The 27,879-nt window shown below is 32.5% G+C and overlaps 1 protein-coding gene across 5 annotated transcripts in view; it reads left to right on the forward strand.

The window, feature by feature from the left end:
- Positions 1-27,879, forward strand: part of FSTL5 (follistatin like 5) — a 795,441-nt gene that overhangs the window by 676,910 nt on the left and 90,652 nt on the right. For all 5 annotated transcript variants that reach the window (XM_021938126.2, XM_021938127.2, XM_021938124.2 and 2 more), the window contains one exon: positions 9,178-9,296. In XM_021938126.2, coding sequence (XP_021793818.2) covers positions 9,178-9,296 — 119 coding nt within the window. The remainder of the gene's footprint in view (positions 1-9,177; positions 9,297-27,879) is intronic.

Here is a 27,879-nt window from a genome sequence, read left to right on the forward strand (position 1 = left end):
ATTAAGAGAAAAATGTCTAAAAGTCATCATTACACTCCTGGTGAGCAATGGCCAAAAATTGTCTTCACAACCCACCTTAGACAAAATTTCTCTTCCCTGATTATAGCTTCCTGTAGGAACCCAAGTCACTGTACCCTGTGAAAGCCAGTCTCAAAGCCTCAAGTAATTCTGGAATTTAGCCATCTCAATTCTGTACTCAAGGATGAAGCAGTCCACTTATTTTCTTTTTTCTCTCTTAGAACTTGTTGCTCCTTAAATATTTTGCATGAGCTCCATTAAAACCTGGGTTTATTAAAGAAGTTCCAGTGTAACTATACCCTCCATTTTTATCCCACTTCAAATATTTCACCTTTAAATATAATAATTCAGTCGTTAATGAAAGTAGTCTTGACGTATCAGTACTTACTTATTTATATATTTCTTTATTTGAGATGGAGTTTCACTCTTGTTGCCCAGGCTGGAGTTCAATGGTGCGATCCCGGCTCACCGCAACCTCCGCCTCCAGGGTTCAAGCAGTTCTCCTGCCTTAGCCTCCCGAGTAGCTGGGGTTACAGGGCCCGCCACCATGCCCGGCTAATTTTTGTGTTTTTAGTAGAGACAGGGTTTCACCATGTTGACAAGGCTGGTCACGAACTCCTGACCTCAGGTGATCTGCCCTCCTCAGCCTCCCAAAGTGCTGGGATTACAAGCGTGATAATATCTATTAAACACATTTAATTATATTGTCTTCCCTCTGGGCAAGAGTTCTCTGAGCATTTTAAAAATTGATTTTATTTTATCATTGTAATGGAAGGAATAACACCTAACGAGTCAGAGACCAAATACTACAGATCTGGCTCTGATGGTTAATTGCTGGGAAAATTTGGATGAGTTATTTTACCTTGCTGAGTCAGATGCTTCCAATACAGTATTCGAAATAGAGTTGGCACTCACCTCACAAATCTGTGCTATGTAAATCAATTTAAAGTATATGGAACAACTTTTTCTTATGTATTAACTTCGATAACCACCATGAACATTATTAGTTTGTAGTAATTTTTAATATGTAATAACAACACTCCAGGCCACCCTCAAAAGTATAGAATAGAAGCTTCCAAATTAATTAAAATCATGATGAAATTCATTATATAAAACCACATTATTTTCTCTTTAAAAAGGTATTCTATTAGTTTTTGGAAATTTATACCCTCAATAATTATTCTCCATCAAGAATAATGTTCTTATGAGTCACTGTTTCATTTGACACATAAAATGTGCTTGACAAAAATAGATATATGGTATATTTTACAGATACTTTAAGTCACATAAAACAAGTGTGTGTCTTTGGGTAAATTATTAAAGTCTTTTTTTCTACATACAGTTATCATAAGAGTACTTGTTTCTTGTAATAGGAAGCATTTTAAAAATAGATTAAAGAAGACAGCATATTTGATTTCGATTCATAGACATCTGTAAGATATTTTATAATGCCGCAATTATTGGCAAGGCATTACAATAAAAATGATTGCATGTACTAATAGTAATAATGGTGACCAGAGAAAATAGACTGGCTTGAGGAATCATGGAACCCCATCATTGGGTATAAGTATCTCATACAAATAATTAAAATTATAGGTAACTAAATTTTCTAAGAAAATTCTCTCCATTTTTATAATTTAGAATAAAACAAATATGAACTACGTATTTCTGAGATACACTTTTATTTTCATTCTAGCAGTGTTTTATATTTATATATTTACCTCTTTACCATAGCCAAGAAAAATCTATCTCAGAGAGAACAAATTATAGAACCTTAGAATGTAGGTCGTTTGAGGCCAATAATGGAAAGAGTTGAAATGATCATTTCTTCCATAATGCCATTTAACTCATCTATAAATGGTAAACCTATGTTATTTTTACATTAATAATTATAAAATTATTTTTTAAAACGAGCATCAGAATCTAGTGAAGAGTTTGTAATCTAAATAAATTTAACTGAATTTAATATGCATTGTCTTACCAATCTCATCAATATATAATCTTGGAACGCAATGTCCTCTACATCTCTGGGTTCCACCTTCAGCTTTTCTACTCATCTTTATGTTTTACAGGAGTATAAAATGACAATATTAATAGAGGAAATATCTCACTTACTTGTTAACAAATGTTTTAAAGAGCATATTAAATTAAAACACTTTGAAAACATTGGAAATTCATCGATGAATAAGATCTAATATCTGCTCTAAAGAAACTTTCAATCTAGAAGGTTCAAGCGTGAACCATTCTTACCGAAAAGTAGTTTTACTATATATTAAATAATAGATATAATACATATAAATATACATGCATTAATATGTATTTTACATACACATTAAAATATTCAGTGTGATTGGTTTTCATTTTCAGTATATTTATGATATTTATAATTAAATTTAATTTAATAAAGTATTTTCTAATGTTTATTTTGTGGGTAATTAGTTTATGTTATGAGGTCTAAGTTTATAATATATGTTTTGGATCATATAGGCACTGAATGACACTAATTTAAATTATTTGATTCATTGAAGGATTTAATAAATTTTACATATGCTAGTTTCAATCTCCAAAGAGAGGTTTGGGATGAGTCAGTATATAACATGGAATTTTAAAAATTTATTAGCACATGAATTACTTTGATGAATATCCCCAGGATCAATATTGAGTAGAATATAACATACTTTGGGAAACACTGGCTTCATATATTTGAATAACTTAAAGGCAGAAAAAAAGTTTCATATTCAGGAAAATTGCCTTTTTATTCTTTATAAATATTTATGTATCTATTCACACAAAAATATGTTATAGAAACATTTAAAATAAATCACTATTTAGTTGGGCTAACACTGAACCAAAAAAAATACAAATAGAAATGGAGTGAAATTGTACAACAAAGTTAATACATTACATTACACTTCGTGATTAGTTTCATAATCTGTAATACAAGGTTTCCAGTGTCATCCAGTTGGGGGAAAACAGATTTAAAAACAGGCCAGCTTAGCTTCTTCAGCCTAAAATTATTTAAAAATTTCATTACCCACAAAAAATTTCATTACCACACTGCCAGGGAGGTTGGGAAATACAGAAGAATATACGGCTACTAAGTGTGGTTCAAAAACCTCTGGTATAACTATTTTTTTACAGAAAAAGAATAGAAGACTACAAACTGGGTTCAGTGTATACTGCTTGGGAGATGGGTGCACCAAAATCTCACAAATCACCACTAAAGAACTTACTCATGTAACCAAATACCACCTGTTCCACAAAAACCTGTGGAACTAAAACAAATAAAACAATTACTACCTCAAAATAATACTGAAATAATATTTAAAATAAAAAAGGTCAAGATGTGGTGGCTAATACCTTTAATCCTAGCAATTTTGGAGGCCGAAGAGGGAAGATTGCTTGAGGCCAGGAGTTTGAGAATAGCCTAGGCAACATAGCAAAAACCTGTCTCTACAAAAAATTAAAAAAAAAAAAATTAGCCGGGCTTGATGGCTCATGCCTGTAATCACAGCTACTCAGAAGACTGAGGTGGGAGGATCTCCTGAGCTCTGGAGCTTAAGGCTGCAGTGATCACTCCACTGCCCTCTATGCCACCCACACCACTCTCCAGATTGAGTGACAGAGCAATATCCTGTCTCAAAAATAACAGAGTCTACAAAAGTAATAATATAAAATAAATAAAAAGAAAAATACTTTTTGCAGAATAAGTCTTCTGAATACATGAGATTTAGTCATAGCATTTGGGGGGAGGGGAAGACTATGCTTTCTAATGGCTAGTACATGATGCCAGTTAAATTAAATCACAATCAATCAGTTGTTATTTCCACTGGCCATTTCACTAACCTGTCTGCTAAAAACTTAAGTCAATCTAAGCTTTCTAAATCATTTTACAATTTTTAAATAAAAAATGTGATCTTGCAAGAGGTATCCATTAGCAGCGATATCTATACATGTGCACATGTACATACAGGCATATGATGACATTGGCTTAAATTATATACATGCATGTGTGATACACATGGTGTGCATAGATATAATTATGTATGATTGCAACCAATGCCATTTATAATACAAACAAATATTCTATTATAACATTTGCCCTGCTAATTAGTGTGTGAAGTTAATAATGAAGATGTCCATTCAGTTTTTTTCAGTACACCTTTAGAAGTTAAGGAGATTGTATATTTACTCAAAAGGACTGGTTTTAGATAATATCACTCTGGCCAATATACATAGTGGTCAGATGGTGCCCACTTCCTGGATTAACAGGGCCTAAAAAAGAGCTTGACACACTCACTCCCAAAAAAATTTTTTAGCAAGAATGAAAGGATAATCTAGTTTTGTTATAGTTGAACATAATATAAAGACTTTATTGTGGTGCAATGATATGATTTTGCTCTGTGTACAAAGACAATTTTATCTCCAAAGTCAGGATATAGTGAATGAGAACTTTCATGAACCAAAAATCTATCCGTGCTGAGTTATTCAGTGAGAAATGCAATGCAGACAATCTATTCTTGCCTAAAGAATATTCTTTATCTAAAGAGGGGAGATTTCTTCTATATTTTAAAATATGCATACCTTTAGGATCACTTGAAAGTAAAAAGGATAATATCCACCAATGAAGGATTTTGTGTAACACCATAATTTATTGAAACACCTTTGATTGGCTACCAAATCACTACATCATACTTACAACTTCTCATGGACTATAACATGAATGCAAAACTAATGACAATTAAGTCAGAGGAAGAAAAACATCACAATAAAATCTTTTTTATGATGCACATAAACATGCATCCAATAATCAGAAATTAATCAAATTGTATTGCTGAAATAAATTACATGGTATATATCCACTGTATATAATAAGTAGTATAACTATATTTCACAATACACTACTGTTTATATCCATTTTTTTTCAGTCCATTTCATGTATTTAAGGGTACAATATTGATTAGAAAATCCTCTGGGAAATACTTCTGTCTTATAAGACTGCAGGAGTAATTCTTGCTTATGTCTTTTCTGTGTATAGAAAGAAAAACCAGAAGGAAAGCTCTCAAGGAACAAATAAATTATGGATAACATCTGGAGTCACTATACTCTGTTAGATTAACAACCCCCGCCCAAAAAAAAAAAAAAAAAAAAAAAAAGTGTTTGTGTCTGCCTTCACTAGAGCCTGAAATAGACAAAAAGTGCACATATTCCCGATCTTTACTGTGGCTAGAGTAGTGTAGAATCTTTCACTGAAGTCACTGATGTCTGTAATATAATTCACCACAATGCATTCATGAAGACAGAAGTAATGTTCACCACTACTCAGACTGTTTGAGACTCAGGATCCCTTTACACACTTAAATATTGAGAACTTAGAGACCTTTGTGTTTGGCGGGGGAGGGGGCATTTCTGTCTACTAATATTTAGTATTAGAAATGCAAATAGAAAAATTTAAAAGATGCATTTATTAACTTGTTAAAATAGCCCTAATAAACCCATTACATGGAGCCATAAATAGCATATTATCATTTTAAAGCTATGTTTTCAAAAAGCTTAAAGGTAACACATTGTTTACATTTTGCAAATCCTTTAACTTTCTGACTTAATAGAAGATGCTGGGTTCTTATATCTGCTTCTGCATTGAATTGTTGTGATATCTTACATAACATTATACTTCATGTAGCCTGTTGAAAACTAAACCCTACATTTAAAAAAATAATAATGCAAGAAAAACTGTGAATGACATCTTAGTAGTATTAGGAAAACGGTTTGGGCTTGGCAGACTCCCTAAAAGGGCCAAACTTAAGAAATGCTCCACAAGAAAATAAAGCTGATCTTCTAGCTGGCTCAAGGATTCTGGGAAAACAGAACTTAACATTTTATATCATAGAAAATTTAAATAGCATTATATTCCACAGCATGGATTTGAGGAGAAGTGAGAATAGTTATCAAATTCTGGTTATATACCATGTCACCATTTGCTTTTTTCAGTAGTGTTATAAGGAATAGATATCCACAAAAAATAAATAAATAAATAAGTTACCATTTCTTTGAAATCTTGCTGTGTGCGAGTTACTCTCCTAAATATTTTACATTCTCTACCTAATTGAAAGCTTACAACAGCTGCATGACATAGTATAATTATTATCTTTAAATTTGATATGGGGAATTATCACACAGTCTAATTAAGATTCTCACAGTAAAAGCGCAAGTGCTAGAGCTATGATTTGCCTCTGATCTGTCTGAATGTGAAGAATGAAATTTCTCATCTCTCTTTGTCTTATTTTCTTATCCGTATACTTGTCAAAAATATAATATATATAAATTTAGTAGTTAGTAAAAATATATACAAATATATTATTTTATTTTTACACATAAAGCTAATGAATGTCCCAAATGAAAATGTGCATACTTGTCTTCAGTTTCCAACATCTCCATCATCAGGTCATTTATATTCCTCTTTGCTGAGGATAATCTTAATAAATTTATGTGTGCACAATATCAAAGCAGCAAATTGAAAGATAAACATATCAGGTCATATGTTCAGATCATAAATTCTGCTGCAAAAATTCTAAATAAAACTTATGAGGAAGAAAATAATGCCTTGCAAAAATGTAAATGGCAAAATACCAAGTCTTGTGAATGAGTCTTATGAAAAGTTTTATTTCATAGGCTGAGTTACCAATATATAGGCATTTATTTTATAATTGCTATTTTAATTAATCTAGTTGTATTTAGTAATTTGTTGGCATTACTGTTTCATAAGCACTAAGAAGTTATAGTCTCATTGAAAAGAGTCAAATAAAAAAACTAAATCTTAACTAATAGTATCTGTATTTCTTCAGTAACTTTTAACCTGAAAAGTGGTTTATGCTTTGTAAAACTGTTCATGTGTAATTCATATTTTAAAAAGCAAGAAAATATACTCTAGAACCTGAAAGAGTGATTTAGATGGATTAAGTGGTATTTAGTGGAAAATATAGCTCACAAATTCCACCAGTGCAACAAATTATAGTGGAATCCCACTGACTCTTTTCTGTGTAGAATACGGTAAAAAAAACTAATAAAAGTATGCATAGCAGTAAGGGAAGGAAATATTTCAAGAAACATGACAAACAAGCTGGACTTTAAAGTAGCTGTCAGGCCCAAACACATTCAAATTCATAATTGTCGAACAGTATTTTGGCGAAGTTAAAGAAAGGTAGTCACATTCACTGAAAAATGTTAAGAGCTTAGTAATAAAAATCAAACATAGTATGTAACAGACACAAATGAAAATCAGACACCACATTATGGCTTTGTTACATTTATAAGTTTCAACAACAATATTCAGAAACCAATAACGTTAAATTGATAGTTATTGATTTGTTAGTGTTTGCATGAAGGCTTTGCTGATACAAATGAAAAAGCTTTTGCATAAATACTTAGGTGCTCTGTTTCGGCTTTCTCTTTTGTGCATATAATATTTATATTCCTTTAAACAAAGCTATGATTATAAATAATAGCTGACTACTAAACTTTATTTTATAAAAAACATGATGAGTTTAGTTCTTGCCACTTCTGCTACTGTTCAGGAATATTCCATCTTTATGTATTGCTCTCTGGAATTATAATGGATTATTACCTATTAAAGCTTACATCTATTAAAATAGAAGTACTGAGAATTATTTATAAAATAATAAGGTATATCAAACAACCTGGAGTCATTTAAAGTATATATGTATTATTATAAATAATTTCATGTGCCAAAAGAAAAATTGTATGCAGACTATGTATAAACATGAATGAAGTAATAGTTCAGTTTGTATACATTTTTCTCTAAATCTTAGGAATATATGGATACATAGTTATATGGAAAAATAAAATAAAATTTAGTAGTCAGCTATTATTTATGATCATAAGTATTCCCTAGAAACATATAAAATGTAAGATGAAATATGACTTAAGTTCAATAAACACATATGTTTTACAAATCAACAAACTGTTATTGTGTTTATCAATAGATGGAAAGCCCAGGCTGAACCTTGCAAGAGATCACAATTGAAAAAAATAATAATAATGCTTAGAAAATTATTTTTTATTTAAATAAATTATCTTTCCCTTTACAGATGTTTTTAGAATGTAAACATTGTAAGCAACAATGGTTTGATTTTCCAATCAAGATTTTAATATTATTGTTATCTTTTAAAGAAAACATGCTATCACTGAATTAAGTAAGATATAATCATATTGAATAAATTTGACTGTGTAAACCAATACAACAGGTCAAAAGAGCTATATAGGCGAGGATCAGAAAAGGAAGGATTACAAGAGCTCAGGACTGACCACATTGGAACAGAGAAGAAGCAGAGGAAACAGAGAGAACAGATGTTCATGAGTACGCAGAAGTTCCCTGGGCTCAGGCTTTAGTTAACCTACACATGTTTCAAACTCGCCTCCTGCACCCATTTAGACATGGATTTAGAAAGTCGGGGGAGATGAATTTCTGCGATACCACACATCCAGATCTGTGGTGTGAAAAAGAAAAGTGTGATTTAAACATTAAATTAAGATTTTTCAAAGACCTTCATTTGGTTTAAGGTATAGAAATAGACCTCCCAAATTGTCAATATTAAAACTAATATGTAAGATCTCTATTTAGAATTATTTTAACAAAAATTAGTTTAAGAAAACATCTCTTCTACAAAATCTAGGGCATTTGGTCTTTTTCTTCCTAAAAATCTTTATATAAACTAAACTCCTGCAAAGAAATTAAACTTTTCCTAGTGAACTCTAATAAAAGTAGTAAAATAAATTTGATTCTTCAGAAAGTGCTTTTATTCCTTAATCAACACGTACATTAAGTGGGGAAGGTATCCAACATAATCTATGTATCAAGAGTTTATATCCCTATTTATAATTGCTTTAAACTATGAAACATTTATTTAATTATATTAAAGAAACCACTGAATTGCAGCTGACGAAGAATGAAGTGTAATGTCTGCGTAATATCATGAAGTGGTGTGGGTATACAGTGAGGGTCCCATATGGTTTGCTTTATTAACATCACACAACTTCGAAAACTGATCCCCTGATAAAGATATGAGAGGCACTGAATTTTGTTTGTAAAGGTTTATGATAATTATATTTTGAACATTTAAATGTGTTTTTATTCCTAAGGTCTGGGAATTGGGAACATGTTCTATGTGTTTTATGAAGATGGAATCAAAGTGATACAACCCATAGAATGTGAATTTCAGAGGCACATTAAGCCTAGTGAAAAGCTCCTTGGATTTCAGGCAAGTATCTAAAAAGTTCCTTTGACATTTCATGCAGAAATTTTGTTAAGTAGAATTATATTTTGGAAATATAACAAAACCTATACATATATGAGACTTGTGTTGGAAAAAAATTATGAAACCCGTGATATTCGGTATTATTGTTTTTAGGTTTTATATCTGAGGAGGAAAATAATATATTATGTATTCCTAAATATTTGCTTGTAATTAAAATGAAAGTAAGAAAAGCGAAATAACAGGATGAACACGACCTGCAATAGCTTTGCCTGCTCTCCAGTTTAGAATACCTCCTGTATTTATAGGTAATATTTACTTCAAGAAAATAAAAGAAAATAATCTGGTGGGAAGCTGGTGTGTATTAGATGCTTTATAAATGTAAAACCATTTTTATTCTTAATCTCATTCTTCATGAGGTCCCAATGGAATGGACAATTCAGATAAATAAGTGAAAATATCAAATGTTTTCAACTCCTCATTTCAGCCTACCAGTAGGCAGTGTTGCTGTCATATGCTCATACATGGAGACAATAATTTATACTGTAAATCTATGCCCTAGAATGAAAAGAAGGAAAAAAATTATGAGAGGAGATAATATAGGTCAGTTTCCTCCTAGATATTATGTAGGACAAACAAATATAATGTCCTTTTATTTAAAAATATTTCAGCCATAGGCTAAATTATTAAGTAAAATTCTTACCATTTTGGTTAAGTAATAACTTAATTATACATACAAAATATCTTAAATTGCACATTTTATTTTATTTTGTTTTATTTTTATTATTTTATTTTATTTTATTTTAAGACAGAGTCTTGCTCTGTCACCCAGATTGGAGTGCAATGGTGCGATCTTGGCTCACTGCAACCTCTGCCTCCTGGGTTCAAGCATTTCTCCTGCCTCAGCCTCCCAAGTAGCTGGGATTACAGGCATGTGCCTCCACACCTGGCTAATTTCTGTATTTTTAGTAGAGATGTGGTTTCAACATGTTGGCCAGGCTGATCTTGAACTCTTGACCTCGTGATACATACTCCTTGGCCTCCCAAAGTTCTAGGATTAGAGGCGTGAGCCACTTCACCCGACCCTATTTTTTTTTTTAATAATCTTACGTCGTTATTAAGTCAGTCTTTGAATAAGTTGTGTTTTGTGCATATATGTATGCAATACATAAACACATGAATAAAAACAAATTATTGCTGATAAAAGAAATAATTTAAGCCACACTCATATTTTTACAAAAACATTCTGAATAAGAAATGTAGACTAACATGCAGATATAGGTAGTTTGGTGTTCAATATAAATATTATTATTTAGATCAGAACAAAATAATTTTATAGGAGAGTGTTTCTGATTTCTACAGGAATAGCAGTTTTTCAGCTAATAACACATATGTCTTGGCTATATCACAGAATTTGAAACTTCGGTTACTAATACTAATAAGATAGGCTGTGAAATTCATACTTTTCATCACAAAACTATCACTTCAGGTATTTGATTTGCAAATTTAGAGACAAAGAATGTTCTTCCTGCGCCACATGTGTGCTATTTCAGGGTATCAGTAACTGCTTCATTACTATGTGACTCAAGTCTTAAAGAGCATGCTTTGCTTTCCCAGAACATTTCTTGACAGCTCTGGGTGAGTTAATTTAATAACTTGGAATCTCAAGTTAAAAAAACAAGCTCAAATTTGATGTGACAGTTTTGTAACATGTCAGGGCAACAAGGATGTGAGCGTTATTTACTTGAATTTCTCTCTCTTTAAAGCTTTATAATACTCAGATGTCCTCCTAAAACAACTAAAGAAAAACAAGGTAGAATTGTGTATATTTATTTATCTATGCATACACGAATTATTTCTCTATGTATCCAATTAAATATGTATATTTGTCTATGTATACATATATATGTATATGTATATACACATACATAGAGACATAGAGATGTAGGACAAAGCAGTGTGATGTATACAGCTCTCTATGTATACATATATATTTATGTATACCTATATAGATAAATAAATATACATAATATATAATAGATACAGAGAAAAATTACATATACAAACTATGTATAATTTTCTGATAAGAAATTAAATATTAAAGAGGAAATAGAAACCAAATATCAATGATGACATCTTTAACTTATTTTCTTCAAACAATGAACCCTTATCCACAAACATACACCAACAGTGACAAAGCAGGGATAACTAGTTACTAATAACTAATCTGCTATATCAGATTATATCAGTCACAGCCTCTGGAAATCTACAGTCATATTGTGTGTGAGACAAATATTAGGGAATATGAAGTTATTCTAGAAATGTATGCTTCTACATAAAACTACATGCAAGGATAGAAAGTTTGCATTCCTATACTATATTAAAAAGTTTATAAAGGTTTCTGTACTCTTATGGAAGAGTAATGAAAGGAGTAAAAAAAAAAGCATGTTTGCATTTTTAAGAAGGGAGAAAACTATCAAATAGTGTTTTGGTTTTGAAACCACTTGTAACATTTTTACTGCATTGGATGTTGAAATTAAAATACAGCTCAAAATTTAAGGTGACCAACATTTTGTAAAGCACCAAGAATAATATAAAAAAGGGAATTGTTATAACTTATTTCTGCTTATGATTTTTAAATACAAAATATATGGAGAAACACTCATGACATAAAAGAAATATATTTCTTATGTAATTATTATATGCCATATATATATGAAAAGAGGCTAGAGTAAATTAAATTCCTTTTATATTACTCTGCCATTTTTCATTCCTTAATATAAAATAAGCTTAAATAATTGGAATATATATATACACACAAATACTGTCATGTACATACAAGTATATCCTAATAGAATGAGAAGTGCATTGATCATGTTATGTTTTGAGAATAAGTGTTGAAGTAAATAATTTTTACTTGAAGGTAATATTTTCTACATTTAAAAACAAGATAGATGGCAATTTCAGAGTATGGAGGCTATTTGGTGCTACATTCTCTTAAGAATATATTTCTAATTACAAAGTAATTTCATGAGAAATTTGTTGAATATTATGCAATCAGAAAATATTTATCCAGAAAAACAGAATCAATAGGCTCTCCATTTCTATCTCTATCTCTACTGCTACCACTACCTCTACCACTACGTTTCCCTCTATTTCTGTCATTTGATTTCTATCTCTATCTCTATCTTTTTCTCTATCTATCTCCTATATGTTTTATTTTAAGGAATTGGCTCACACAATTGCAGGTGGGATATGTCAAGTCCAAAATTTGTAGGGTTTGCCAACCAGAAGGAAATTCAGATAAGAGTTGATGTTGCAGTCTTAAGTCCAAAATCTACTGGTCTGACTGTCAGTCTGGAAACTTACACAGGAGTTAAAGTCATAGTCTTGAATCTTAAATTCATAGAGCAGGCTGGAAACTCAAGCAAGATTTCTATGTTGAAGCCTTAAGGTAGAATTCCTTCTTTTTAAAAAAACCTTAGTCTTGGCCGGGCGCGGTGGCTCAAGCCTGTAATCCCAGCACTTTGGGAGGCCGAGACGGGCGGATCACGAGGTCAGGAGATCGAGACCATCCTGGCTAACCGGGTGAAACCCCGTCTCTACTAAAAAAAAAAAAAAATACCAAAAACTAGCCGGGCGTGATGGCGGGCGCCTGTAATCCCAGCTACACGGGAGGCTGAAGCAGGAGAATGGCGTAAACCCGGGAGGCGGAGCTTGCAGTGAGCTGAGATCCGGCCACTGCACTCCAGCCTGGGCCACAGACAGAGCGAGACTCCATCTCAAAAAAAAAAAACAAAAAAACAAAAAAACAAACAAAAAAAAACCTTAGTCTTTGCTCTTAAGTCCTTCAACTGATTAGATGAGGCCCATAAACATTATGGAGGGTAATCTGTTTACTTAAAGTCAACTAATTATAAATGCTAATCACCTCACAAGCATCTTCACAGCAACATCTAGACAAGTATTTGACCAAACAAATGGGCACCATAGTCTAGCCATGCTGACGTATAAATCAACCATCACATCTTCCTGTCCCTTGTAGTCAAGGATTAAGTTTGGTTAGTGTTTGTATTCTCAACATGCTCGGTACAATGTCTTACATATGACAGTCCAAGAAACATTTGTTAAATGAATTTAACAAAAATTCCATTGCTTTAAGCCTTAGCTATTCATTGTTTTATGTATTCTCTAAGTTTAAAAATGTATACATCTAATTCTCTCTCTACCTTAATACTTCTCCTTAATTTACAATTGCCATGAAACAATATTCTTCTTTCAATGTGTTTGTGAAAAATGTTTCATAGAGTAATTTACCATTGAATTGTTTCAGAGTGACTATAACCTCATGGATCTATTAATTCAGGATCACGTAGTGATAAGTTCCTGTGTAAATGCACTGTATATGAGTTTTTAGTACTGAAAAAAGCACTAATGTGTTTCCTTTTAGAAGACAGATTTCTTGAGTACCGGTGGTGGAAATGAGTCTTTTGGAATCATTTTTTCCCATGAAAAGGGATTAAATATGAATATAATATTTTTCAAATTCATGGTCTCCATTAAGAGACAGCAGCAGTGTACTTCCCAATATAACTCATTGATCAATAAAGTTTAGATAAGACCTGATATATTTAGAGTATAGAATCAAATCTCTCAGAAAATGGTGTTGTGCTTGCTGAAATAAAAACTCAATTTTGGTATAATGTCAGATTATGTTAGGTTTCAGGTTTTGATAGTGAGTTGGTGAGGATATATACAACAGACTTTTAGTTATTTTTCATCTTTTTTCCATCTTGTTATGTAGCTTTACTAGATACGATTATTTCTATATTTATCCCAGTTGTACACATGATTTCATCATGTCACCCAGAGTATGAACTTCAAGCAAATAGAATTATATTTCAGACTTCTGGATTCAGGACTCAAACTGAAAAGGAGTTTGGAAATATGTTTAAAATTACAGGCTCAAAAACAAGCTTTCCCAAGATCACCAACTTGGTTACTCTTCTGGTTTTCTACCACGGTTCCATCCTTATCTATTACTCTTTTATTCTTTGACACTTCTTCATTCAGCCACCTTCTTTGCTTGTTACAGATCTAACTGCTGCTCTTCACATATGCCATGGTATTACTTATTATTTAATGGATCCTGAAATAAGTTTAAAGAAAACCATGTGTCTTATTATGCATATGTCTTATATTGTGGAACCTGAAAGATCTATTACTGATTTGTTGTTGTTGTTGTTGTTTTGTTTTGTTGAAACAAGATCTCATTCTTTCACCGAGGTTGGTGGACCGTGGTGCATTCATAGCTTACTGCAGTCTTGAGTTCCTGGGCTCAAGGGATCCTTCTACCTCAGCCTCGTGGGTAGCTGAAATTACAAGTGCATACCACTGAATCCGATTAATTATTTTCAATTTTTTGCAGAGATGGGGCCTCACAAGCTGCCCAGGCTAGTCTCTAATTCCTGGGCTCAAGAGATTCTCTTGACTTAACTTCTGAAGCTCTAGGATTACAGCCATGAGCCATCTCAGCCAGCCTATACCTGTTTTTAATGCTAACTTAAATTATACTGAACTGTAGAACTGAACTCATTATACTTTACACAGGGAGTCTGATGTAAGTCTCCTCTAAAATGTCTGTTATCCAGGTTTGGAGTTTCCACAAGCCAAAATTATTTTACCTTTATAAACTACTGTTACCAGTCTGTTAGAAAAGAATTCTTGCATAGGAACAGGTTGTTTGTAATGTCCAGAATACTTACGTTTCAAGAAATTGAAACTGAAATTAGAAATTGGGAAGCTCAATGGTCCACATTTCTGCTATTGTTGACCTTTATCTCAAGCAAAGCAACCTTCAGGGTGTTCATCAGTTCCCTTGCTCTGTTTCTAGTCCAGTTATACTTCTGCAAACTTGGTCCTCGAAAATAGTCGTTTGAAATACCAGCCTCTTTACATGATGCAGACAATCCATTTCCCCATGAAGCCAGTGAGTAACCTTTTGAATACAACACCATCATCTTTCAGAAGGGGAATCAAAATGTTTCCCCACTTATTTATTTATTTTTTTTCCTCAGGGTGTCTCTTTTCAAACCTGACTTAACTTATAGAGTTATAGAATGATAACAACGTGAGCCTTAGTCCCTTTGTGGTTACAGTGATATCCTGCAAAGAGCTTCCTGAAGAGAGGAATGTAAACTACTTCTAACTATTCCTTAGAAGATTATTCTGTAGATTTAAAAAGAAATGAATTTAACAAATCAGTGCTTGACATCGTAGATGTAAAGAGGTCTTATAAAGCTTCCTTAATAATCACACTGTTTTATAATTCTCAGTTTGTGTTTCTGTTAAGCTTTAATATGTAAGCCTAAAATTGGGGAGAACAACAGTGGAAAGCTCATAAATGTAATGGAGTTGTATAGCATTATTAAGTGGGCCAAGCAGCATATGAAGTCCTTTCAAGAGATTATCGCTAACAAGTAGCCAAGGTATTTGGATGAATGTGATCAGAATGATGTGTGTTTCAGACAATCCATCGACAACATTTTTATATGATTAATAAGGACTCCCTTACACACATGTAAAAGTGCATTCCACACACTTTACAAATAAACGTGTTTAAGGTTATTTAGATTTTTCAATAGAAACCTCTTAAAGGTAAAATTGAAGATTTTGACAGAAAAAATATTGATACAAATATATTTAAACATCAAAACCTTTTACTTGAGATTTACAAAATCACACAAATCTATCATATTAGATGTGTCTTAAAGAATACTTAGTCTTTTCATATAAGATTTATTTTAACACAAAAAAAGAACCTATTTTTTCCAGGTAATATATTTTCATGGCAAATATAAAATAAAACAAAATATTTTATTATAAAATACAATATATTATTCCTTCATGTTTCCCTATGTCTAGTGCCAGCTGGATCAATTGCTACATTTAATCACTAAAAAAGGTAGTTAGCGATGGTATTTCTTGAATTATCAATATTAAATATTGTCTGTTGGTGTTCTTCTATGAAAGACAATAATTTTGCTTATACAATTCTAATAACTTTTTCTTCCTAAATATATTGAAAATTATATAATTATTTTGCATACTCATGGGTTAGATTTACAATATAATGATTAAATCTTTAGCTTTTATTTTTCTCAACATTTCTAAAAATTTTCATTTAACTATAAGTTTCTGAATACTGGCTTCATTTCTCACTGTTTACTTTTGATATTTCAACAATAGTTCTCACAATTTCAATTTAACAGTGAAGACATCCATTTCTTTAAAATTTTTTTCCATATTTTAAAAAAGTCACAAATATCAGTCTGGAGGTGGTGAGGGAAGGAAAGTATACTATGAGAAACTGTGTTTCAATTTTATTTTACTAAATGTTTCTATTGGTAAATATTAAAAATTAACTCTTCAGTATTTAAAAATACATTTACATTTCTCCATGTACTATATAATTATTTTATATACCATGTTGTCTGCATGGAAATTAAGAAAGAACTATATAATAAGAATTACAATGAAAACAGCTTAAACTTCAAAATTATCATTCATATTTTAGTGTGTAAGCTGCCAACTTATTGCTCATTATAACTCATTTTTTTCTATCTTAGTCATTTATTTTCAAAATGTTGTTGATCCCATTTTAGAGGACATATTATGGGTTGCTTGGCAAATTAATGGCAGAGTCAATATTTCATCTAGAACTTGCCAAGCAAAAACATAGTTGCACCATGAGCTATGCTGTCCACCTATTTTTTAATTTTAGAAAACAACAGAATTAAAGCAGCTGCTGTTTTCATGTAAACACATATTACATATATATGCATATATACATGTTAACAGAAAGGTATACTAGAAGTTATGTTCTGGCTATATTTTAAAATAAATATTTCATAGTATGCCTCTACAGTAGTTTATAGATGAGATCTAAATTTGACCCATTTAATATTGACTTCCAAATTATCACTCATGCACGGAGGTTTGTTTACTTGTTTATCCGTATTTGGAATTTGCTTTGTGTCAAGCATTGTGATAGGCAGGGGAGAGAAAATAATAACATAACAGATACAGAAATTTTAAGCACACTCAAGTGTAATGGCTGCTCTTATAGACAGATGTACACTGAGGGCACAAAAAGAGAAATAATACTACTGAATTTCTCCTAATTTAAATATTTTTCAAAAGATCAGGAAACTAGGCTGTCTTAAAGATATAGAAGGGTAAAAGGAAGATGAAATTGATATGTGGCTGCATATTGTGTAATCCTATTATAAATCTCATTTGTATAGCTTTAAAGAAAATTTAACATAAAACACATTTCAAGGGTGCAACTACTGGCAGCATAACTGTATTGCTTGAAAACTCTACCAAGATGTTTCTGCTGGAATGGGGAATGGGATCTATTTGTTGGCTGTCTCTCTCTCTCTCTCTTTTTTTTTTTTTTTTTGAGACAGAGTCTCACTCTGTTGCCCAGGCTGTATTTCAGTGGCGTGTTCTTAACTCACTGCAACCTCTGCCTCCCGGTTCAAGCCAGTCTCCTGCCTCAGCTTCTACAGTAGCTGGGATTACAATCACGTGCCACCACGCCCAGCTAATTTTTGTATTTTTAGTAAAAACGAGGTTTCACCATGTTGACCAGGCTGGTCTTGAAGTCCTGACCTCAGGTGATTTGCCCACCTATTTCCCAAAGTGCTGGGATTACAGGCATGAGCCACCACGCCCGGCCTGTAGGCTCTCTCCTAAGTGTTATTGCTTCCACCCTGAAAAAGAAGCAATCAGTTCTATCCCATCTCTATTTTAAAGTAAAAAATTAACTCCTTATGATAGGAGCAAAGGAGAAAGATTACATGTTTAAAAATGTATATATCTAGGCCGGGCGCGGTGGCTCAAGCCTGTAATCCCAGCACTTTGGGAGGCCGAGACGGGCGGATCACGAGGTCAGGAGATCGAGACCATCCTGGCGAACACGGTGAAACCCCGTCTCTACTAAAAAATACAAAAAACTAGCCGGGCGAGGCGGCGGGCGCCTGTAGTCCCAGCTACTCGGGAGGCTGAGGCAGGAGAATGGCGTAAACCCGGGAGGCGGAGCTTGCAGTGAGCTGAGATCCGGCCACTGCACTCCAGCCCGGGCGACAGAGCGAGACTCTGTCTCAAAAAAAAAAAAAAATGTATATATCTAGTATCATTTACATTCAAAACTTAACTCTGTAATCTGTGATTTTCACTAAACAGTAGCTAATATAATTTCACAAAAGATATCTAATAGCTGATAGCTCCCTTTTGAACTTACTTGAAAAATTAAAAGATAGGATTAAATAATAGCATACTGATTATATAATCTGTATATATTTCTAAGGATTTACACTGAACTAAATCACCGGGTCAGGTTTTGTGAATTCTCAATATTGTTTTCAAGTTGTTACTCTGAAGAATTTTCCTAAAATGGATAATGTGGCCTGGAACCCTATTTAAATTTTCAGTAAAAAAAAGAGGCCAGATAAAAAGTAATATTTTATAAATATGATAATAAATGTATAGTTATCAATGTAATGGACAAAGATAATGTGCTTTTTATTTCTATGTTTTCATCTCAAATGAAGGTAGGTACAGAGCCAAAGTCTTTAAGTAAATGATGCTTTTTAAAAAACAAATCTTTTGGCCAGGCGCGGTGGTTCATGCCTATAATCCCAGCACTTTGGGAGGCCGAGGCGGGCGGATCACGAGGTCAGGAGATTGATACCATCCTGGCTAACACGGTGAAACCCCGTCTCTACTAAAAATACAAAAATTTAGCCAGGCGTGGTGGCGGGCGCCTGTAGTCCCAGCTACTTGGGAGGCTGAGGCAGGAGAATGGCGTGAACCCGGGAGGCAGAGCTTGCGGTGAGCTGAAATCATGCTACTAGGAGCAAGACTCGTCTCAAAAAAAAAAAAAAAAAAAAGTCATTTTTATGGGTTTCCTTTAAATGATAAAACATAGCAATAGTATACATATATAACAATCTTTGTCCAATATTACTTTACCACATAACTGTATGAAATCAAATGCAAAGCTCTTTTAGTCATTCTTATGTAGCACAAATTTATGTGTGAATTACAATAACGCTTAAAAATTAAACACATATAATTATCTCTGTAAAACATTTATAGTTTTTAAAGATAAATTGATTTCATTTCAGAGTAATTTTTTCAGTCAATTGTAGTTTTGCAAACCCTATTAAGCCTTTGTTCCATGTAAGGCACTTCTGTACCAGACAATATGGAAAGTTGAAAGAACGAAGCATCAGCTGTATTGTGAGATTATGTGCCACAGGGAAAAAAAAGTTTAATTCCTAAGTGATATACTGTACTGAATCAAATGTGGATAATCCAGCAATCATAAAATCCACCTGATTTATCCTTCCATGTCAACATTTTTTAGTTAGTAAACAGAGTGAGATAATCACAGGGAAAGCCTACATATGCATATCTAGAATAGTAATTAATAAAATCTGTCTCACTCCTCAATTAAGTTTCCCAAAAATAGAAATTGTACAATATGTGTTATCAGAACTCGTGTGTCATTACTAAAAGGAGAGAGAAACATTTAAGAGGGAGAAATGAGAACTTGTATTATATCAGATGTTCCATCTTCAAACTGTATGACACTTTTCCTTAAAAGTTTGTTTTTGATTATTTTATGAATTTGTAATAAGAAATAATGAAATTAATTCCACAATAATATTAGAAATTCAGAGGATCAGAGTAAATTAAATCCAACTAGAATTCATATAAAATGTCTTTTAAAAACTAGAATTTTTATTTCAACAGAATTCATGTCTCTATTTTCTGGTCATATGAATAAAACGAATATAATGCAGATTTTGAAATTTAAAAAACCTATTAAATGAAAAATCCGGCTGAGAAAATGAATTCTACATGATAGGACTGAAGTACAAAAACAAACCAAAAAAAATTACATTTTAATTCCTGCAGCCATGTTTTAGAAGCTGCATTAAGAAAGTATCCCAAACTCCCTCTTTTCAATGTTTAATAAAAAGGCTGGATATCTATTGTCAGGAAAACTGCACAGAAAGATGTATACTTTTGGCACTTAAAACAAATATTTTATTGACTTTTTCATGATGAGAATTTATTAATCAACAGTTAGTGGTCACTTAACTTCATGTGTTACGTGGTAATTATTTTCTTTAGTTTTATTTTTTTCTCCCTCACTAACCAACCCACTAACTGTGCTGTGTGCCACAAGTTAAAGAAAGAATATCACTGCTCCTATACAATTCAAATAGTCATCATATCGAGGAAAGTTTAAACACATCTAATTCTTTAATTCCAACTTACCCATACTAGGTTTAAATTAGTTTGATCCATAAACCCTCATTGTTCATACAATTTGCAATTACCAATATCCATCCAGTCATTTTCTATTATTTTTGCTTTAATATTGTTTCAATTCCAACACCTTTTTGTCAAGCTCTATTTACTATTTTTTTGATCTAACTCTAGACCTTTTGTCTTGATATTTAATTTGCTTTCCCTACTATTCAAATATATGCCTTTCCCAACAGACATTAAGTGCCTGCCTGCCTCTCCTGTTCTCAGTGTCTAATGGCACCTGGACCTTCCCCCTAGCTAGGATTTCAGCTCCTTTACAATAACTATAAAAGCCAGAAAAGCTACCACCTAGTCCTACATTCACAAAGCATCTAGAATTTGGTTTTTATGTTCTGTAAGCATTTGAAATTTAACACCCTACAGTTGTGTCTTTTTAAACTAGCTTTTCTTTTCTAATTCAATATTTTTATAAACCACTATAACATTTCACATTTAAGCAGAGTTGAAATAATTCAAATAAATTGGTTTTTCTTTTCATGAAAAAAAAAATTGACAAACTTCTGATTTAATCCTCTCGATTTTCAGGTAAAGAAATGAGAAAGATCAAGTGATTTGTTCAGTCATGGAACTGCCAAACGCCAGATAGAACAAAATTCTTCTTGCCCTATATGCAATAATCATGCCACATTTAAAGTAGCTCTCTAAATCTCTTGAACATGCACAGCAAACTTCCTTCCAAAACATTTGGTAATTTTTTTTTTACGTTTGCATCAAAAACATGTAGACTGTTACAGTTTTTGTCAAATGTAGCACATCGATAATTTTCTATATGAAAATAGGAGGTAACTTTTATTGATCACTTGACCTTTTCAAATATGATTGTATGTACTTCTCACAATAACTCCATGTGATAGCTAATATTATTATACCCAATTTACCAATGAGGTAACAAGCCTCAACAGGTCTACTTGCACAGACAATATAAGTACACCTTTGGACATTACACTGAGGTCTCTTTGGCCTCAAAACCTGTTATTTTTAACCTCTCTAATATGCTATCTGTAAAGAGAAAACAATGCTTAGCTTATGATAGCATAGTGTTATAAGCTTTGTTTTTATTGTATTGCTGAAAGACATAATATATTAAAAGAAAGAATAAACAATTCTGTAATGTAGCCTTTGGACCTTGATATCCTAAAGCAAAATCATGCTACATAAGTGTGTCCATGTAGCACAAAGTAGGCAAATACAGCCCCCAAGTTACCATGACTACCTATATTCTGACTAATATGAGAAAGACCGCTTATGATATTATAAATGAAATCGGAAATTGAATGGGATAAATTTAATATATCTCATTTTAGAAAAAATATATTGCTTTGGTTATAAGCAATTTAAAAATTACTGAAAGTATTTTATCCTCAGTGCTTTAAAAAAATGGTCAAATGAGGAGACTATTCAATGCTACCAAATCATTTAATGCATTTTTGTAAGATTGATTTTTTCTAATATTGCAAAGCGATATTGAAAGGAATTTATATCTAGCGTATTCACAAATAGTTCAGTCTTGATCATGTGTGTATATAGACAAATATTTCTACATGACTATAAATATATCCTAGGAATCCAAACCTGAATATTCTAATTCAGTACAAAAGTAACTGTGTTGTATTTGCCTTGATTTATGACAAACTGAATAAATCCTCATTCAGAATAATTATTTATATTCCTTGCATTTGACAAACTGAACATTTTTTCTCCAAGTATTTTATTATTCACTTTCAAAATTTACAGCAATAGACTCAGATTGTGACAGCTTCATTAAAAATATATACTTAAAAGAAAGACTGAAAGAGAGAAAGAGAGAGAGCTACAATAAAAACGCATGAAATCAGTGCTTCCTAAACTCTGTGGGAGAAAAAAGATCACTGAGTTTTGCTCATTCTGTTTTTCTCTTGTAAAAACCAGTGGATAGTTTTCACTACATGAAATCCTCCAGGCAAATTTGACAATACTCAAGCTGGTTTAAATACTATTAAATTAGATAGGTCTACTGATCACATACAGGGAAATTACGGCAATGTCAAATTGCTATAAAAGGTTCTCAATGGTTAATTTCAATATCTATGCAATCCTCAGCTTGGTAGCAAATTGTATGTCAACTGGCAGCAGTTTACAGACCACATTTTGATTAGTACTACTCTAGAATTCAGTTTCTCAATGATTCTGCATGACATTGCATAGTGTTTAATATAATGATTGAGTAACATACACCACTTCTTGACTTTTTTTTTTTTTTTGGCTATTATAAGTGACATTTAAACACGTATTTACTAAGCAAATATTGTACCTTCAGCATTATGTTTGGGAAATGTAGAAATACAGGAATAGCAAAGGCTAACATTTTAATTGGAAATATAATATATGATTCATTGCCAAATTATAAGTCACAAAATAAAAATTCTGTGAAAATTCAGACAAGAAGAAAATCAGTGAAACACCTCGAAGCTAGGAATGAATTATGTAGGTGTTGGAAATTTGGCTGCCAAAGATAGGTTGAAAATAATTTGACAAAGTATTTTGGAGTGCTTTTCAATAGCTGTGGAAAATCATTGTTTTTCACGAAATATTAAGTAGAATGTTCTAGCTGATGGACAGGACATTTGTTGATGAACAATGGATATAAAAGTTATACATTTGTAATTAATTAAAATTCATACCAAAATGTATTAATTATTTTTTTACAAAAGAGGGGGTACTAGGAAAGAGTAACTAAAAGAAACTCTGTAGAAAACAGAAAGGATTATGTTGACGGCTCTATTTCCTATGAGGCAATCTTATACATTATTTGTGGCAGGAAGGTACAGAGACAGTGGTTAATTTACACACATCGGCAACCAAGAGAAAAATCCCAATTCAATTTTCAGTTACAAAAAGTGGGTAGGGACTCTCTGCCTGTCTTAGGAACCTGATTGGTAGAGAAGCATAAAAGTAAAACAATGCGAAACTATCATAACTACTAACTAGATCAGTGAGAGACCCAGGCCTGCAGTGTTTCCAGAAGTTTTCAGACTTAAGTACCTTTATTTAATGATATATTAAGACACCAAACCCTTTCTCCCCTCCTTTGTCTCAACATCTGTTTTCTTTCAGTACTTGTCTAATAGAGTCTACATAACAAACATGGGTGGATCTCCAAGGCTCCCTAAATCGGGACTCAAGTTGTATATATACATGTTAGACCACCTTATTTACCACATTTGTATTTCTGCGTTCTTCATGATACCAGCGACAGTTTGTTTTTATTCACATAAATTACAGAATGCATTGGTAATCCAAATTATGCAGAGAACCAGATATTTACTGGGTTTTTTGTTTGTTTTGTTTTCCTTTTTTTGAGGCGGAGTCTTACTCTGTCGCCCAGGCTGGAGTGCAGTGCTGCGATCTCGGCTCACTGCAACCTCTGCCTTCTGGGTTGAAGCCATTCTCCTGCCTCAGCCTCCTAAGTGTCTGGATTACTTAGGTCTGCACCACCATGCCCTGATAATTTTTGTATTTCCATTTTTAGTAGAGACGGAGTTTCACCATGTTGGCTAGGCTGGTCTTGAACTCCTGACCTGAAGAGATCCACCTGCCTTGGCCTCCCAAAGTGCTGGGATTACAGGCCTGAGCTGCTGCGCCCAGCCTCATTAGCATTTAACTAATGGCTCTTTCAGTGCTTTAGTTTCCCATCTTCCAAAGTCCATACATTTACTTTTTTTTTTTTTTCTAAAAGACAAGACATTTGACATATAAACTATACTTATGTTCAATATATAAGTTTGGAATATTTGTATTGTGAATTTTATTTTGTTACGTTTCTATTCAATAGTCTCCTACTATATAGAACTACTCAGTTTTTTAAAACTTTTCTAATACAAATCACTTTCTTTGTGTTCAGGAATGCAAGTATTTCATCCTTTCTTTGGTTTATTTCTTTCATTAAGTTTTGGATCAACTTTAATACTTCCTTTAAGATAGTATACTTTTTTGTTCTGCATTATCTCTCTGTTTGAAATCACCTGTTCAACAATTTTCCTAGAAGAAGACAGCAGAGGAAAGTCTGGTGAATGACAAGGCCATAGATTAGTGTCTGGGTGTTACCTGACCATGATAGTAATTAGGCAATCAGAATGGATGAGTTTTCAGAGGAATTTAATGTAAAGGAAATAGAGCAGAAAACTAAAGTCTGAGCCTTGACTTTTCTGAAGCCACATCCAGGGAACCGAAGATAAAGTAGCCGCCACAGGCAGAAAGAATTTAAATAATATGACAAAAATGATAACTAAGGTCAGAATGTATACTAAAATGGGATCAGCAACTTTTTTTCTTCTGCAAATGGCCAGATAGTAAGTAAATATCTTAGACTTTTCAGGACATATGTCTGTCATTATAACATGAAAGATGCCATAATATTTAAATGAATAGGTATAGTTGGGTTATAATACATCTTCATTTCTGTAAATTTGAATCTCATATAATATTTACTTGTCATGAAATTGTACTCCTTTTTTTATTTTTTTTCAACCATTAAAAGATAAAGAAAACATTCCTAGTTTCTGGATCATACCAAATTAGGCAGTGGGCCAAATTTGGCCTGCGGGACCATTATTTGAGAATCTCTGCCTTGCAAGAATGAAAGAACATTTTATGACAAATCAAGTGTCTGAAACAGGTAAATGCAGCTGAAATTACAAGCAACTTGAAAGCAAGCATTCTCTCATATTCATGTTTTCATTTTCAAGCATAGCTTTGCACAACATTCTTCACATAGTAAGGTCTCAATAAATGCTTTCCAATGAGAAATAAAGGATAATAATTGGAAATTCTGAGGCCACTGGTGACTTTGAAAATGTATCTTTTAAAATAGATGATGTCATGAAAGCCTGTTTGAAGCATGATCAGTTTAGAGTGAAAGGTTGGGAAATGGAAGAAAGGTTGTTCAAAAGTCTGATGGATGATTGAAATGGAAATATTAATTCAATTGAAGCTGTTTTATGAAGTGTTTCTTAAATTTATGGGGCAATGTTAATGTCTAAATAATTGAATAGTTAAAATTATAAGAAAAATTGAGGGCAGGTCTTTCTGAAAGTAAGGAGTAGTGGACATATCTTTTAAGATTAGATAGAAGGATGAGAGGAGGTAGTCCTGACAACAACTTATTGAGGTGGAAGCAAGGAAAATAGATGTGTTTGTGAGAAATATTTGTCTTTAGAAATGATGCAGGATGACCTGAGAAGGAGAATATGAAGAGGAAGGAAGGAAAGATTGGAATTTAAAGATTTTAAGGCAAAGTATTTTTAATAGGTAATTAGTCTAATAAATGAAAATGGCAACATCCTAGTAGAAGACAAGTGTATATATGATTCTGTTTGATTTACCTTGGCTTAGCAAATCAGATATTAGTAACATTATTTAAAATGCTAATTAAAATGTGTACCATCAGTAGTGATATAACTTGTACTCTTTAACATTTTGGGAAAGTATAATACATGTGTAGGAAATATGTGATTAAATATGGAAAAGATCCAAAAGAAATAAATTCTAAATATACATTAGAAATGTCTTTTCCCGGACTCTCATCTCCGTTAGTTTATACCTTATTAATTCTGTTCACTCTAAATGTTAGTATACATTTCTGTAAAAGTGATTTAATAATACTCTTTGATATAATCCCTGGCAGCTTTCCTCATCAGTATGTATTATCTTAATCTTATTTTTCATCTCTGGATTCTGTGTCTCCTTTTTGTCCCATTAAATCTCTAATTCATGTTAAAAAAACATTCCTCTACTATTTTTCTTCCATAGAAATAAATATTAATATGAGAAAATAAAAGAGTGCTATCATAAAGTGAGAAATAATATAATTAGAAATAATATCATAAAGCAAAGCAAAGAAAATCCAGGATTACTGTCAGGAAACTTTTAATGGCTTTGTAAAAATGATTGTAAGTCTGGTCAAGGATGTCTTATTGGGACAGCATCCAAATAGAAACTAATTCCCAGCAGAACAGTTTATTTTACTGTTGAATAGTTCTGTAGCAAACAAAGGGGTGGAAATTGTTCGTGGTTCAGCAGTTGTTTGGCTGACAGTTATGTGTCAGGTCGCTCACACTTTTCATTACTTTGGCAGGTTTTACACAACAGCGAAGAATTTGTGAACAATTTCCCTGTATTCAGAGCCTTTCACCAACCTTAGTTCCCACTTTTTTCCCACTTCTTCATGCCTCTCAAGTACATATTTTTATCTAGTGTTTGTTTCTCGCAAAATAGATTCTTGTCCTTGACATTAAGTATACTTCTGAAGAAAAGGTTGTCTTAGAAAACAGTGTGTCAGTAGGAATTGGTGAATGAAAGTATAATACTGCATTCTAAGCACGTAGTGAAGACAGACTTCTGCCTCCAGGTTTGGGTTACCTCCAAACCTTCTGCCTCCAGGTTTGGGTTACCTTAAGAGTGCCAAGGACTTTACTCAGGTTGACCTCCCGAATAGTCACCTGTAATGGCCGTGGTACACAGAATTAATTTCATAAATCCAGGACTACCTGAAACACCATACGATACGTGCTTCATTTTCAGTCTTTCCGCTTATGCCTTAGAAGCTTAGAACAATCTCTGCTGTTTAGAGGAGAACACTATTGTTTTATGTTCCTAAACCATGCAACACTGAACCAGATCTTAAAAATTAATGGACACTCCAGAGCCTTCCCGAATTAGATCTGACATTTGGAGAACATTAACCGCAGGCCACACACTGGATGTCTCATTGCAAAGTGCTTTGATATTTACATTAATTACCAAATTTTATGCAAAAAGGAAAACCACCTACAATGATTATGCAGCCTGAGAAAGGTTACATTTTTTAGTTGTTCAATGTGGTTACTCAATGTCAAATATGGTATACTGCTAATAAAAAGGCCTTTAGAAATAAATGCTTTAATGATACTTGATAATGAGGAATAGAGCATTTTTATTCTGAGATATTAAATACATATACTGAATGGTATCTCTGTTGAAAAACGAATGTTTTTATATAGATTAGAAAAAATAATCTTATTGTAAGTTAGCTTGGAGATAATAACTGGAGTATACAAAATAAAATGAAATTATAATAGCTACAATTATCACACAAAGCACACGGGAATAATTGTCATCATTACATTACACATATAACAACTCTTCTTACTGCACACAAGACCTT

The sequence above is a fragment of the Papio anubis genome, chromosome 3, assembly GCF_008728515.1.
Source record: "Papio anubis isolate 15944 chromosome 3, Panubis1.0, whole genome shotgun sequence".
Taxonomy (NCBI): Eukaryota; Metazoa; Chordata; class Mammalia; order Primates; family Cercopithecidae; genus Papio; species Papio anubis.